We start from the raw sequence: 16258 nt of genomic DNA on the forward strand, positions 1-16258 counted from the left end.
AATTCTGACATGAAACTGAGACTCTAAATACATTTCCCACAGGTTGCCTTAATCCTCTTCCAATTATGTGTTTATCACACAAGAAAAGGTCAAAATGTGTCAGAAAAAGAAAGGAACAGGAACCGACACAGGAAGTGATTCTTACAACACTAATACAAGAAATCTCAACATGCCTCTGTTTCATAACACATTTCTTCTGAAATTTCCAAACAGAAAAACTCAACCAAAAAAATACAATTCCGTGATGTACTGCAAGAAATAAACAGCAGGAACAAGATGAAGAGGAGCAAACAGGCCGTGAGTAGTAACATTGGAGAGGTTAATGTCGCGGCTCGATGTAGTCGACACAGATTGATTAAAGGTGGAACTTCTGCGCAGCTTGAATGTAAAATCTGCTATTTTACCATCAGTGACATGACGTCTTGTTTTGGGGGGTTTTTTGGCAGGTGGCTCACAACAGCTCAGCTGATGACATCTACCAAAATGTCTGAGCCGTCAAGCATGGATGTTAAAAAATAGATTTGGACCGCCGTCATCCTGACTGAGAGGTAACACAAAAGTCAGGAAAAAAAAGGAGGAAATGACATCATAAACCAAGGCCACAGGGACTGTTACGAGCTCATGAAGGCAGACACAACCACAGACTGAAGGTCCTGAGTCACTGTTCCTTTTCTCTTAAGTTTAAACAGTGATAGATGGACACAAGTCTCACATAGGATTTGTAGTTTTAAATAAGTTCTGTTCATTATTTTGACCAAGAGAGCCTTTAGAAATGTCCTTATTATAAATACCAGGCCACATTTCAAAGAGAAAGTCACTTGATGAACAGATCATTATCTGTTCAAACATGTTGAGTATCTCCGCTGTTTTCTACTTTCTGTTTCCAAAAGAACGACTTTTACAAATGTGTAAAAGTCGTTCTTTTGGAAACAGAAAGTAGAAAACAGCGGAGATACTCAACATGTTTGGGAGACACAGATCATGTTGGTAGGAAAATGTGCAACAGTGCATGTCATCCCCACTCTCTCTCTCTCTCTCTGAGACTCTATCCACTGTCCTCTCTCTAAAATAAGACAAAAAGGGCAAAAATAAACCTTTAAAAAAAGACAAGAAACAATCCTGTGAACAAGGATGAGAACAAAAATACTTTTAATCAAAAACTTTGGTAACCAAAGTAAAAAAAAAACAGTCAGATGTAATTCATCTTTAAGTCAGCTTAAAGGCGCATTACAGATGATTTCACATTTACTACAGTACTATTTACATTCAACCATGTTTCATTTACAGAGATACGGTAGTTTTGTTTTGTTGGAGTGTCTTTCATCACACATTTACAAAAGATAGAGTAAGGCTTTTTTTTTTTTTAAATTGGATATGTTTGTGAGGCATCTTCCTGTGTTCAATTCTGTAACGAAACTATTGCCATGCTTATTTGCAAAAAGGCACACACAGGCATAATCTGTAAACTTTTTACATGAAAGTCAAAAAGGATGATTAAATGTTTTTTTTTTATGCTGGGTCTCAAACATTTCCTTCACTACACTGCAGTGTAATAAAAAAAATCCTCTGTGAGTTTGAATAGTAAGTACAATGTTTTTACACTAAACTGCTCAAACTCAGAACATGTGTTATTGTAACTCCTAGCACTATGTTCAACATCTGCACTGTTGATCATGAATGGAGTTAAAGCTGCAATTTGTTATTTTTAAGCACATGTACTGCATGACTACAGCCACTTCTGAAAGATGCCTGATGTAACCTGCTTGTAGCCGTCCTGTTTTATTGTACATGATAAAGGCAAAAATAGCATCACAAAACATGTTGATGTCAAAGTGAGATTAAATTAAGTCAAATAATTCAATTAAAAAAGTCTCAGATCTTTTAACTTCTTGTCCTGATCCCTTTTTTACAGTGTACATTTGTGAATCAAAAAATGTGTGTACGAGTGTAAACCGTTTTAGTAAAGTGCTTTAACTTTCCTTCTTGACTCGTTTCACAAATGAATTTACTGGAAGCACATCATCATTTTCCCTCGGGATCAATAAAGTATCTATCTATCTATCTATCTATCAACACTCAGAAAACATCACACATTTAAGAATTCATGGTGTGCATTTCTAAATAAACAGTTACCTTCAACCATGATCAACCCAGGAATGTGAAAGACAGTAAAAAAAAAAGAAAAGAAAAAAAAAGGAGGCAAATGAGTTGAATTCATACTGAGCTTCAATAATCTTTGCATTGCGGAAATCTCTGATTCTATAGAGAAGAACCTCAGAACTCAGACACACTTGGTTCTGTGTTGGTTCAAGAGCTGTTACGCTCTGCTGCTCAAACCTACACTTCTTCATAGACCTTACATATTTCTGATGTTACCATCATCATAAATGAAAGATTCTGCAGACATGTTTCTGTCAACTTCGAATCAACCTTTTGGAGTTATACGTGAGTCCTATGTTCCATTTTTCAAGTCCCTCTTCTGTAACTAATGTTGTTTGAGGACCCTGATAATTTAATCCTTTCATTGCAACTAAACTTAATACACAAGAAAAACTGTGATATTAGATTTTGTCATAGGAAGATTTCAAGGCTTTGTTTGATACAGTTGATTTGATTTGATTTGATATGCAGTTAAATCATACACTGCATCTGACTAAATCAGGATTTTCTTAAATATACATTCATTACGCATCATTTTTAAAACCTTATATCTCTCCCAAATCCCTGCTACAGAAATATCCCCCGACTTCCTTCGTTAGTTGTCAATGTACTTTGTTTCGACTGTGTGACTGTTACGTATAGAAAACGGCCTCCAGGCCAGGGCCTGCAGTACAGAGACGCACATTGGCACCAGACACACCAGATAAAACATGACGCTGTGGAGGCTCTCCAGGTCGCTGCAAACAAGGAGACATTTTTACTTTAAAACTGTGACAACACATTAATGCTTGGACTGTTTTCATGTGTATTATTCAGGCATTAAATGTAAGCATGAAAAAGATTTATAAAACATTTTCAACCATAAAAAATGGAAGAAATAAACCACATTTTTGGCTTTTTAAAATCCTAATCAGTTTTTGTTAAATGCCAGATTCGAGCATTTATGTTTCCAATCATATTGTTGTAGATTATGTAGCATACAAGAAATCTATTGAAAGAAAAGCCAGTGTTTGGCCATCCATGACAATTATTCATCAATGAAGATTACCGGATGGGGAACTTCACTTCTTTAAATCTTTGTAGAATTGAGGTGATAAACTCAAAGGACTGAAAAAACAGTCCATCAATGCACTCTTAATTTCAGTTTTAACCGTTGAATCAAGAAGAACAACATTTTCTGAACCTTTCATCTGAATTCCCTCCTGCCTCCTTCAGCCGTTCGTATCCAAACTGGTTGAGGATATAAATCACGATCATGGGAGCCAGAGACTGAGCGGGCTTTGTGAACAGAGCATTCGTCCCAAACACCATGGAGGAGAGTGGGGAACTGTTAAGAGTGACCCCAAAAAAAAAAAAGATTATATAAAATTAGAAACATTTGAATATTTGACCTGTTACAAAGGGTGCTATTGCTGAATATTCAATTTCTATGAAAACAAGAAACACAATGCTGCAGTGACATAACAGCATGCCACAGGTCAAGTAGTTATTTGCACGAGAGGGATGGCTGCATTAGTAAGAAGGTTTTTTTTACCTGCGTTTGTACTTCTGCAGATCTGTGTCGATGATGTCAGCCAAAGGTAAGCCAAAAAGACTGAAGGCTGCTTGAATGATGACCCTGTACAGACGATATGAGAGAGAGAGAGTGAAGATATGATTCAAAGAGGAGCGATTTGATTAAGTTACTACTTTGTTTTTTAATGACATAATATTCTTACATGTTAGCAGTCAGGAAAAATGCCAAGAAATAGTAATGATGAGGACCGAGTGCTAGCATGATGGCAGCCATCGCAGCCTCAATGTAGAAGGTTAAAAGGATGATCCTGTAGTAGCCAAGACTGTGGAGCAGACTCTGACAGCTCAATACTAACAGCTGGCATGGAGAGAAGGGAGCAGAACAAACACAAATACATGTTAAACTTGATCAACTATTCCATTTATAATCCATTAATTAGTTTAAGTATTTTTAAACATTTTTCAAATGTGAATATTGAATGGTTCCTGTACTCTTCTTATTAAGTAACAAACATGTCTCAGAGACAAAGCTCCAGATCATTTCATTTGTCTTTTTATTTAGTGAGACATTGAGGAAAAATACCTGTGGACAGATGAATCCCGCTCCATACATAACGCTCTTGGCCAGCGATGGAAGCACATCTGGAGGAATCAGGTGCTCAGTAAGAATGATGGTAAAATTGTTAAAGAAGGCCAACATGAAGACCTGGCAGAAGTTCATTACTACAAAAGTCAGGAAGTCTCTGTTGGTCAGGATTTGGAAGATCAGAGATTTTAAATTGGAGAAGGAAGTGTTAGACTGGTGGGAAGTCTGGTCCACAGACTGCTGTTGTTCTGATCCAGATCCTTTATTGTCAAAGCGGCTCTCACTGTGGAAGCCAGTGTAGAGCATGCAGACACAGCTCAGTATGGCGATTAGCACAGTGTAGGCTTGGAAGGCTGCAAAGTCCTCCATGTTTTTAGACACCACTCCGCAGAAGAGGATGCTGGAGGAGCCAGTGAGGGAAGCCACCTGAGAAAGAAAAGGATGGGGGATGCTGTGTTAGTATCTGAGCATGCAGAATAAAGACAGAAGTGATCAGGTTCTCACCTGGCTGTACTTTACAAGTCTCAGTCTGCTCTGATGCTGGCCAGAAATCTCTGCAAACAGCGCACATTGTGCCAGCAGCACAAAAGTCAAGAGGCTATCAAAAGCGCACAGTGTGACAGTCAAGTGTACGCCACTCAACCAGTCACCAGGGGTGTAGGTCCGCCATGGGAACCAGGCCAGGAGAAAAGTGAGCGAGTAGAGGGGAGCACCATACAGGATCGAGAGACGACGCTGAGAGCAGCAGGGTACACGGGAGTTATCTTGAAGGTATCCAAAGAGAGGGTCATTGACTGCATTCCACACCATGTAAACCACCTGAGGAGAGAGACATGCTTATCAAAAAAAAAACATTGTCTGAAAGCATAAATAGACTCAAACAATAACACGAGGCATTGCCTGTGAGGGATCTCTAAAAACACCAAACTTTTAGTGGTTTGGTCTTCTTAAAAACTTGGATTTGATACTTTTCTTTAATGTGCAAGGTTGTCTTTAGATTATGACCAGTTGTTTGAAATGAATCGCAATATGAAGACTTCTGCATGAAGCAAAGGTATAAATGAATCAAAACCCTCCTTAAAATGTCACTTTAATCATGACTGCATTAGCGTTTTCACAGAAAGCATGATGAAAAATAAGAAAGAATACTCACTTGTGATTTGTGGAAGGCTCCCTCCGATACATTGTACTTATTAATAAACAGTTTGACATAGTAGAAGCTAAATATGTTGTTTATCATACAGGACCCCAGTGTGGTCATTGCGAACGCCAGAGCTGCAGGATTGACTCCAAAGTTCCTCAGGTGTCGGACGAGGTTCATTCTTCCAGGTCGCACACCTGCACCAGGTTTTTCCTCCGTGACCATGGCTGCTCAGGTGAGTTAACGACCGAGTTACCTGTTGGTCGATGCGCGAGGTAATGTGAAAGAATAATAACGCTATCTTACGCTGTCGTTTAACATTGCTCAAACTGACAGGTACCTAAAAAATACTGACATGCTGTCAATATTTCTGAACAAAAAGCGTAGACTACCGAGAATATGCAAGCTTTGTCATTTCCATAATGGCCACATATGAAGACGCAACTCCCGTAAGAAAGCTTCGTATCTATTCAAAACAGTCGCTGTTAAACTCGAATTTTCGCCTCTACCGGTTTGGGTGGGGCTAAAACACAACCACCACCTGATTGGCCCAATGGTCCATTGGATGAATTCTGTACTTCGTGATTCGACAAGACAACCGTCTATCAACAGAAGCAGGAAGATTCGATTTTTAGAAATATCTTAATTTTAATGTTCTGTTGATGTTTAACTTTTTTTGTATTTCTTGTTTAGTAAAGGTAATGAATAATGTTTAAAGTAAAAGTTTTATATATAATTACGTTAATATGAAAACTCACTGCCACCTACCGGATGTTGGACGTTTTGCCACGTTGCCGTAGAGACCATAGATATACAGGAAAAGACTGTCATCATCTAAATTTACTGAACGTTCAAGTCAAAGTTTATTGAAATGTGTAGAAGTTTGTTTATTAATATAATATTGTTTATCTTTTAAAATGTATTCTTTCTCATAACTCAGTGTGCCCTCCAATAATTTTGACTGTAAACCATTAAAAGTGGAAAATCCGAGACACAAGAGAAGCTAGGTTGGAAGAGGAAGGCACAAAGGCTACAGTTCTTGTTGCACTGGTCAAAGCTGTCCATAACCTCCCTCCACTCTCTCCACACATTTCCTGTCCATCTTCTGCTGTCCTGTCCAAACAAAGGCAAAAGCACCACCAAAATGTGCACTAAGAAGATGGAGTAGAAGGTTTCCGAGAAGAATCAAGCTGGTCTCATGATATTTGCATTATGTAAACAAGCAATTTAATGAGCCAATTTACCCAACAAAACAAACCCTTTATCTTCGTATAAGAATGACCGAGCTTGGTTGACTGTTGGCAACGGTTATCATTTGACACTGCCTGTATCTCTGTCTTCACACATCGCCAACTACTGCAGTGCCATGACATACCAAAAAGTGAATGTTGTGTGTCATTAGATGAAATTCCATCAGGTCAATGGTGTTGCGTCATAAAAGTAAAAGCCTGTTATATTTTGTCCCTACTGAGTTGGGCGGGGCTTAAAGAAAGTAAACAATCACCTGATTGGCCGGAAAGGTTCTTTGGTTTTGTTTTCTGCTCCCTGATTCGACATCAAATATGCCTGTCAACAGAAAAAGTAAATAACGAAGAAAAGTTTTAATTAAATGTTTAACACTTAATTATTTCATGTAAAGTTAAGGCAGTGAGTTGTGTTACAACTAAAGTGTAATATAAAGTTAATTTAGTGTTAAAATTATTTAAATGCGTCGTAGTTGCTATTTACTGCCACCTACCGGTTGTCAGGAGGTACTTACGCTTTGCCACGTTGCCGTGGACAACAGTCTTAAAGCCTCCCTCAGCACTGGGAGGATGTAATGTAGTTCAAATCCTTAACACATGCACGCGCACACACACTCGGAGCCGCAGCCAGGGCGGACTACTCCTTCGAGCTGCTGAACTAACACACCTCTGTGTGTGTCAAGTTTCTGTCAGGTGGAGTCTCGCCACGCCGCTGTGGAAAATGTTGACGGACATGATTTTGGAGGAAGACTTTGACAGAAATGGAGAGACCACTTGGTACGAACCGCAGGACCTTGAACACGGTAAGTCCAGCGCCGTGGTCGCACCCTGTCAAACTGTGTGGACAAGGAGCAGAGTCATGTTAATGTGAACTACTTGTAAGCTTGTTAATAGAGCTAAATGGGAAATAAAATGTTCTTTTTGTCAGACCATGTGTGACCATATACATTTTCTTTAAATTGTTTAATAAACTGACAACAAGCAACAACAACAAGTGGTCTCTCAGATGAAATGAGATTTAAGTCTGCTCTTGTGATGCAGTCATAGTACTGTACTCATGTGGTCACACTGTAAGATCCTGATGTGGTTTAATGGCTGACTGGGTGTATTTATCATTTTCTACAGCCTGCTTATTAAAGGTGTGTCTGAGACAAAGACACCTAGTCATAGATGGAATACTTTTTTAAATGCACAAGTTAAATGGCAGGCTTGTCACATAGATCATTACAAAAAAATGAATATGATGATATCCTGGATGAAATATCAGCCAAAGAAGAACAAAAGCTGAAACATAACAATGATTTACATACTGTGCAATTATGGTTCCCAGTTTAATTCAGTTTATGTAATAATATACTGTCTGGCAAAAGCCTGGGTTGGGATTACTGGATCTGTGAAACATGTAACTTTATATACTCTGTGTGTATTCTCAGATAAACAATATGAAAAGGGATTTTTTGAGAGTCTGAAACAAGTGAAAGGCGTAAGAAAACAGTGGGTCAGTGTAAGGATAAGCAGTCAAATTAGTGAATGTAAACTGTTTATGCTTCTGTGACAAATACTAAATACTAATGCTCTGGATCAAACAATGCATGACAATAGTTTTGCTATCTTTGTAACGCTTTACTTCTCCTTTACAAAATACTCAATTAGATAATGTGCAAATTGCAGCCCTCACACCTAAATGTCATAATGTAATCCCAGAGGGAACAAGTAAATGACTGTGTGAGCTGTGTGTGTAGTAGGAGTCTAAATCCCTGACCCACAGAGGCGTCGGTCCTTTTCACGCAGCGATGGCAGGAACAACTTCCTGCAACATTCCTAAGTCAGAGCAGCTGAAAAATCCTGAAAATGCTCAGCTGTGTTGATTCAGGAAGGATTTCAATGCATTCTCCCGGATAAACAGTTTGTACTGTCAGAGCTGATTTAGTTGCCTGGTGTTCAGTAAGTCCATGTTGGCCTGTTAGTGGAGAAGATCCAGAGTTTGAGATAAATAAGTGGGAGACAGGGTCCCAAGGAAATCCTAAGGCATGCCCCAGATTCCTCACTGATTCACCAGTGCCAGATACTCATGGAGTGAGACAATGTGTGTGTGTGTGTGTGTGTGTGTGTGTGTGTGTGTGTGTGTGTGTGTGTGTGTGTGTGTGTGTGTGTGTGTGTGTGTGTGTGTGTGTGTGTGTGTGTGTGTGTGTGTGTTTATCCCCTTTACAAACGTAGCTCCATCAGTTGCCTTTGTTTGGGCATTGGGACCGTCTCGCATCAAGCGTCAATGTGTTTTCCTCCCTCTTGACAGACCTCCATTTGGCAGCGGAGTTGGGGAAAACGCTGCTGGACAGGAACCATGAGCTGGAGCAGGCTCTGCAGCAGATGTACTCCACCAACCATGAGCAGCTGCAGGAGATAGAGGTGATAAATGTTAGGAGGGGACTAATCAGTGTTATGAGCACTGATCTATTCTCAGGATGATGTGTCATTGAGGTTTCTCCATTCCACCTCAAAAAACAAACGTGTTTATAAGGGTGCGTAATTGTTGTTTATGCATGAAAGGAGTGATTTAATGAATGATGTGATACATTAAGGAAAGTCCACATCAAGGTCTTCCTCCACTTGAAGGGATATGTGGAGCTAATCCCAACTGGTCTGTCCTAGCGAGACTTTGGCACGCTGCAGTCTCTTGGCGAGACGTGCATCAAGTTAATCAAAGGAAAACTCCTCTTAGTTTAATGGCCACTCTCCCTCTTTGACTTTCAGTAACCGAGAGGGTGTTTCTATTGGTCCCTACTATACTTTCTTTTCTTTCACATTTTCCACTTAACTAATACTGGATTGTTAAAGCTCCTATGAGGAGTTCATAAAATGGTTATGAAACAGAAAGTGACTAAAACTAAAAGTGAGGCCTTTTTAAGACCTACAAAAGGCAACCTGACAAATTCTGATGTTTCTTAAAATCACATTTTAACGGTCTGTAACTGCTACCCTCATCTGACACAGTGTCTGTTTAAAAAAAGTCTTTAAGTATTCACAATGAGTGATACATTTCACAGTTGAAAGGCAGTGTGATGAGGTATTTGACCTGTGCATGTACAGGACAAGATCAGTGAAGAAAAACAGGGGGCACTAAAATCACCTCAAACTTGAACAAAAGTTTCTGACAGGAGCTTTAAACTCGGCAACATTTTGACTTGTATGTCAGGCTGTGGATTGTGGTTTCCAGGTCAAGATGTAAACTAATCTGTTTCTAAACGCAGTTATCAGGTCTTATATTTTATTACTCAGACATTTATGTTCAGCATGTTCAGACAGCACTGATCTTTATGAGCTCGAGGAAATTCAACAGGTCAACAAAGATAAGAGCCTTAATTTGTTTACGGTCGTGAGAGGGCCTGTGGAGGGTTTATCAAGGTGGATATGCTAATCCCCATACCCGTCTATGATGCTGCTGCCACTCTCAGTGAGAGTCTCAAAGCTGATACAGAACATTTTTAGAATCACTATTAAAAGCCATTCATGAAGTCACTACTGTGGACTGCGAATGTAAGACTACAATCTTTAACAAAGTCAAATGACTTAAACAAAGTAAAGGTTGTTGTTAAAATAAACAGGGACCTGGCTGTGAGGACTGTCTTCCTCATTATGCAATGATACTCACAGAACCACTTATATTTCCTTTTACAGGCCCTTAATTGGCTTTCGTTTGTCTTCTGTGTAATAAACGATGTCTGCCTGTAAATAAAGTACTCTAATTAAATAAACCAATTAGTAACCTTCTTTGTTTCCTCACTGTGGTTGGTTTAAAAGAAGAGTTCAAATGAGCCTGATAAACATGTACTTATGTCTTTTACTTGAGCTTTAGAAGGCAATGAATCCAATTTTTAAACACAATAACCTTCATGGTCATATAAAGGGGAATTTAAAAATGTCCCAGCGTATTTATTAGAGCCTGTGTGTTCCTGTTTTTTTTTTATCTATCAAGGTGTTCAAAAGGTCCCTCTTACTGACGGATAATCTACTGTTATAAACAACGTTCGCAGACTCATCAAGATATTGTAAAGTATCCCCAAAAACACGGAGGGAACTAAATGTGCCCTATTTCCTCTTTTTGTCGACCAGTATCTGACCAAGCAGGTGGACCTCCTCAGACAGATGAACGACCAGCATGCCAAAGTGTACGAGCAGCTGGACACAGCCGCCAGGGATCTGGAACAAGACAACAAGAGACTCACGCAGGACGGCCGTCTCGCCAAGCAGAAGATCCACAGGTCTGTTTTAATATAATGTACATAAAGAGTCTTTACAGACAGATTTAGAGTCAGAAGATGGTATTTACATGGTGAATGGACTTGAGTTTGTGTAGCACTTTTCTCCTGACTACTTTTACCTCACAGATCACACCTACCCATTAACACCCATTCACAAACTGATTGCGGAGGCTGCCATGTTAAGAGTCCATCAGTATTAACTAATCCCATTCATACGGCTCTGACAAAGTAGCAAGATCATTCTGGGGCTAAGTGTCTTGTCCAAGGACACGTCGGACATGTAGCTGCAGAAGCTGGGGATAAAGCCCCCCGACCTTCAGGTTGAGAGACGAGCAGCTCTACCAATGAGCCACAGCCGCCCTGAATAGGACCCTTTGTAGGACCCTTTTGTAGTGCATGTTTCATTAAGATCAGAACCTTTAGTCTGTTCTTCTTCCTCTTCAGTCTGACGGAGGCAGTTGAAGGGCTTCAGACCTACATGGAGGACCTGCAGACTCAGGTGGAGGAGTTAAAGACGGCCGAGTTAGAGAGAAAGAAGAGGGAGACAGCAGAGCAGCGACGCAGCCTCGGAGCACAGAGCGTGTCCTGCCTCAAAGAGCTGTATGACTTGCACCACGACAGGTACTGCTCTTTTCCTACTGCACGGATTACACAGTCTGACTTCACTTCTTTCAGTGCGGCAGCACTGCGAGTTGACTCGGTTAAATCTTCTGAACTGCTCTCTCAGCCCGTCATTGTATGCTGACTGGACACATACAGGTCACCATGAGCCTGACCAGACCTGATCCTTTCAACATAATCCCAAGAGGAGGAAGTTAATCCTCTCTCATTGTCTGCTGTGTACTCATATAAGCACTCTTATTCAGTTAATGCATCATAAATCCATTATATCTTTAATCATGTATCTTTTCTATGAAAGCAACCTGACACTTCATGATAAATCTTATTTTTACACTCCTCTTGTCTTCATCATCATTCATGTTTCATTTGTTTTTTATTTTTAAGGAACATTTCTCATTTATAACCCAAAAAGAAAAACATGAAGGCTATTTTAGTCCTGAGAAATCTCAATCTCTCGGTGTATGACCCCAACAACTTAAAGCAATTATATAAGACAAAGTAATGTGTTGCCCAAGAGGTGGAACTTAGGGCAAAAACTCTCATTCGATACTGCTTGTTAAACTTAATGGCCCAGAGTTTGTGGTAATAACTTACGACTTCTCAGAACACCTTCATTCTGGACTTGGTAGACATCAGAGTAGATTGAAATGCATCACTGGAGGGTGAAAACGTCCTCTTTGTCATCTCCTCATGTTTAAACAAATGTACTCATCTTGCCTTCTCTTCTCTCAGGCATCTCTCCCACGACAGACTCTGGTCACGTCAGGGCTTTCTCTACGACCGCGACACACGTGAAGACCCAGAGGAGGAGAACGCGGCTCTCCAGCGCTCCATCCAGACTCTTCAGGGCCAGATAGCTGCAGAGCGGAGCCGCAGGGAGGAAGCCGAGCGGGAGAGTGAGCTGACAGTCAGGGAGAACAGAGGCCTGGAGGAGCGGCTGACCATGCTGGCCGGCTGTCGGCTCAGACAGAAGGAGCTGGAGGTTGAGGTGGAGCAGCTGCGGCTGCTGTGGCGGGCTGACTGCGCTAACAGGTAGATCTGATGCTTAATGCCAGTTGAGTATTTTTTATTAGTTTCACATTAAAATCCTGAATACAATACTTCTCGATATAATTTTAAATAAGTGATTATTTAGATTGGTAGAAATCTGTGAATAATTTGTATGAAACAACACCCTAAAGACACGAACAAGGTCGAACTAATATTTGATTTACTTGTCCTTGCTGGTACAATAAAATGTTGTGGTTTCTCCTTCACTCTCACTTGTGTCAGAAGACCCGAGCAGCTGCTGTTACCTGATACGGTATTCTTCGCCTCAGAAGACAGACCCAGATCGTGGCAGGAGGAGATGGAGGAGAACGAAGAAAAGAACGAGGAGCAGAGGAATCACAACAGACAAAGATGTAACAGTGACGGCTTTTTGAGAGCGACTAATGCTAAGGAGATCCAGCATCATCATGAGCAGTTGTGTATAAGGCGAGCAGAGGCAGTGCAACAGAGAGGAATCTCTCTGCTCAATGAGGTGGACGCACAGTACAGCGCTCTGCAGGTAATAAAGCAGAAGTTACTGCAGTATGCATATGTATTCTTGTGCTTAAAGAAGCAATTCAGAAGTACAGAGCTGTTCAATAAAAATATGCTCATGTTTTGATTGAGGTGAAATATGACGAGCTGCTGCAGAAGTGCCAGCATACGGACGGTCTCAGCCATAAAGCCGTCCAGACGTCCACCAGTCCTTTAGTGAGCAGCCGAAGTCGCGCCCGCCGGTCCACATCTTCAGCCATGTGTGAGGTGACCGTGGTTCTGGAGGACGGCCAGCAGCCTGAGTACAAAGCTCTCTTCAGTGAGATCTTCACCTGCATCCAAAAGACCAAAGAAGACCTCAGCGAGCACAGACGTCCCATAGAGAACAGTGACACCCAGCGCTCTGCCAAATAATCCTGTTATCCAACACTGTGGGACTTATGTGTGTCTGTCTTGACTACAGAGAAACCGTGAGGTTGCTTTTTTTTTGTAAAAACATCAACAGGGTGCAGATGTAACAAGCACACTCAGCCCTCCTACGTCTTAGACACGCTGCAGTCTTCCACATTTTTGACAAACCTATTCTTTCATTAGTCAACACTGTTCCTTTTACTACATCCTCCTCATCAGAAGTGTTCTATGATACTCAATCAGCAGGTCAATTATTTAAATAAGAATGTATTATAAAGTTATAGAACAACTTCACAGTGGTGTGTATATAGTTAATTGTGTGATGAGATACTAAATGTATTTATATTATTCTCAGCAGTTCCTGAATATCCTTGGGTAGCTCAGTGTCTAAATCTCAAGTGTTACTCCGACAGTATTCAGTGTTTATGTAATGTTAATCCTGTAATCACTTGATTGTAAGGTGCTTTAGAAAGAAATGCACATGTCGAATTCTGTGTGTTGGAAAAAGTTGTAGCTGTTGTGTACGACTTATGTTGCAAATGTTGGAATGTTTTAATAGGTTGAGAAATGCAGAAACTATCGAGTTTGTCATAACTAGCTTAACAGCTAGTGAGAGTTGGTTTGTGTAAGTTGGAAACATTTGGGAGTTGTTGGCAAGTCAACAAAGGAATAATTCTGGAAACGGATTACTACGTCTTTCGTTTGCCTGTTCGGCTTTGGACGACTGCATCTACAGTGGGACACAAAACATCTCAGCACTTTTTACAGATGAATCAAATGTTCTGTCCTATTTATTTTTTTGAATTCATTTAATAGAAGATGAAATTATATTTATGTCTTTGCTGTTTAAAGGACAAAGTACACAAAATGCACTTAATTATTTTTTATTCTAACACCAATATGTGTCCCTAACAATGTCTACAAACGTAGATTTTCCCCTTGTAGCCCCTCCCCCAGCTACGTGTTTGTTCCTACCTCTCACCGTTAACAATCGGACATGGAGCAAAGAAACTGGAGCAACATCTCCTTCCAGAGAGGGGCGCGTTCAGACACAGCTCATTTGTATTTAAAGCGACAGACACAAAAACGGCCTGTTCTGAGCAGGGCTGAAATCAAGGGGTTTATAGGCATGATCAAATACAGGATCAGAGTGGATTATTGGAAAGACATTTAACACGCATGTTTTGGGGAGCTTTGCAAATTATTTAAACTTGTGAAAAATGAGTTTAATATGTGACCTTTAATATTTACTACACATTTAGCTCAGTTGAGTTACGGCCGGGGAGTTAAATGTACACTGAGGTGCATGTGTGTGGGGTTCCGACGTTTGACAGGTGATTAAATAAAAAGAAAACAAAAACACAAAATAAATGCTACCTGCTTTGCCTAAAAACATCTGAATAAAGTTGAACATGTTAATTGTTTATGCGTAGTCCTGTTGTGTTTTCAAGCTGGTGTCCTACAAAGGTTGTTTTCGAAGATGAATTGTAGACGCTGCACAGAGAGATCAACACTGCATAGTTTGTGTTTGCTGAGATGTTTCAACTTGTCCTCCCTTCGTGGGCATTATCACAAAAATGAATCAGACTAAAAAAATGTGAAAGATATTCTTTTTGCAGCAGGATGAATATGCCGTACCTCCCCTCCAGGAGTGATTCGTCCTCACCTCGGTCCCCCAGTGTACTCGGTGGCCCAGAGAACAATTAATGGGGCTTTGTGTCCTTTCATAATTAGGTTTTACATAACTCCAGTTTCCTCATTCAGCTTTCAACTTGCTCCAAATCCATTAAATCTCCAAACAAGGGGATTGCATACCACACGAACTGTACTTAATGGGACAGGTTTTGGCAAGAGCGAAAGGAGAAATTTGACTAAAGCATCAGCAAAGCAATAAGAAGTCTGCTTTCATGTTTAGCTCTGACACACCCTTAAAAAAAGTGTTTTATAAAAATTAAATTGACACTGGTTTCACAATTGTAGCTTATCTTTATGTAGAGAGCACCTTTAACACAACCATAAAGCACCAAAATTTTTCACAAAGGAACATGCAGACAAGGTAAGAACAAAATCAATCAGAACCACTGGATCAATTTAAAAGATTAGAAAAGTTACAGCAATGAATGCAATCAGGGGAAAACCTCATGTACGAGAACATCAATGTAGTGCTCTCAACACAAAGAGCCTCAGCACTGAAACCTGAGGTTTAACTAAAGCTAATGTGTTAAAAAATAAAAATAAATAATGCAGATATGGAGCCGTGTGTGTGTGCTCAAGAGCGTAAGCTACTTGCTTATGGTGGCAGCACAGGGGAGGTGGTGGAGTAATCACAGTATGTTCAAATCCTCCTCACATTCCTCCATCTACTGCTCCTGGAGGTCACACGGGAAGGTTCACACTCAGTGGGAGTTATATGAGAGAAGGGTGTCAACACTGGCTGGCATTAAATCAATATACATGGAGGCCTACATAATGTCAGTAACTAAACAGTAAGTTGTTAATGATAGGGCACGATGTAACCACTACAGGCCTTAAGAAAATGACTTGTGCTTAGCCTGCACCTTAACGCTCCCAGTATCTTTTTAGTCTTGTGCATTTATTTTTGGCCTCTTTTCTCTTGTTCTAATAAGTGCAATGTTTCATGAACACTATTTGTAGTTCAAGATTCAGTAGGGGAATTAGCTACACTCAATCTTGCAAGATGAAGTACTTTCTTACGCCAAGTGATGGATAATGCATATAATACACATTTAATTTAATCAGCATTGTAACCCATGTAAGATGACAAGACTTACCTTTT

General features: G+C 40.2%; 2 protein-coding genes across 4 annotated transcripts; one reads left to right on the forward strand and one right to left on the reverse strand.

Annotated features, from left to right (window-relative positions):
- Nucleotides 1-1122: 1122 nt before the first annotated feature.
- mfsd13al (major facilitator superfamily domain containing 13a-like) lies at nt 1123-5627 on the reverse strand (the record flags this gene model as incomplete). The annotated part of the gene is made up of 7 exons (XM_079366646.1): nt 1123-2897; nt 3344-3487; nt 3695-3778; nt 3879-4033; nt 4259-4687; nt 4766-5080; nt 5415-5627. The coding sequence occupies 7 exons, from the start codon at nt 5625-5627 to the stop codon at nt 2756-2758; spliced, it is 1482 nt and encodes a 493-aa protein (XP_079222772.1). The 3' UTR covers nt 1123-2755.
- Nucleotides 5552-14885, forward strand: cdr2a (cerebellar degeneration-related protein 2a). 3 transcript variants are annotated; one of them, XM_079366649.1, is made up of 8 exons: nt 5552-5637; nt 7330-7449; nt 8940-9052; nt 10757-10905; nt 11350-11526; nt 12259-12558; nt 12799-13075; nt 13183-14885. In XM_079366649.1, exons 2-8 carry the CDS (start codon nt 7368-7370, stop codon nt 13462-13464), a joined length of 1380 nt encoding a protein of 459 aa, XP_079222775.1. In that variant the 5' UTR covers nt 5552-5637; nt 7330-7367; the 3' UTR covers nt 13465-14885. The 3 variants fall into 3 exon arrangements, with proteins under 3 accessions (XP_079222775.1, XP_079222773.1, XP_079222774.1); XM_079366647.1 differs by having other exon boundaries at nt 5618-5677; XM_079366648.1 differs by lacking the exon at nt 5552-5637 and having other exon boundaries at nt 7016-7449; nt 12802-13075.
- The last annotated feature ends 1373 nt before the right edge of the window (nt 14886-16258 follow it).

The sequence above is a fragment of the Symphodus melops genome (assembly GCF_947650265.1).
Source record: "Symphodus melops genome assembly, chromosome: 17".
Taxonomy (NCBI): domain Eukaryota; kingdom Metazoa; phylum Chordata; class Actinopteri; order Labriformes; family Labridae; genus Symphodus; species Symphodus melops.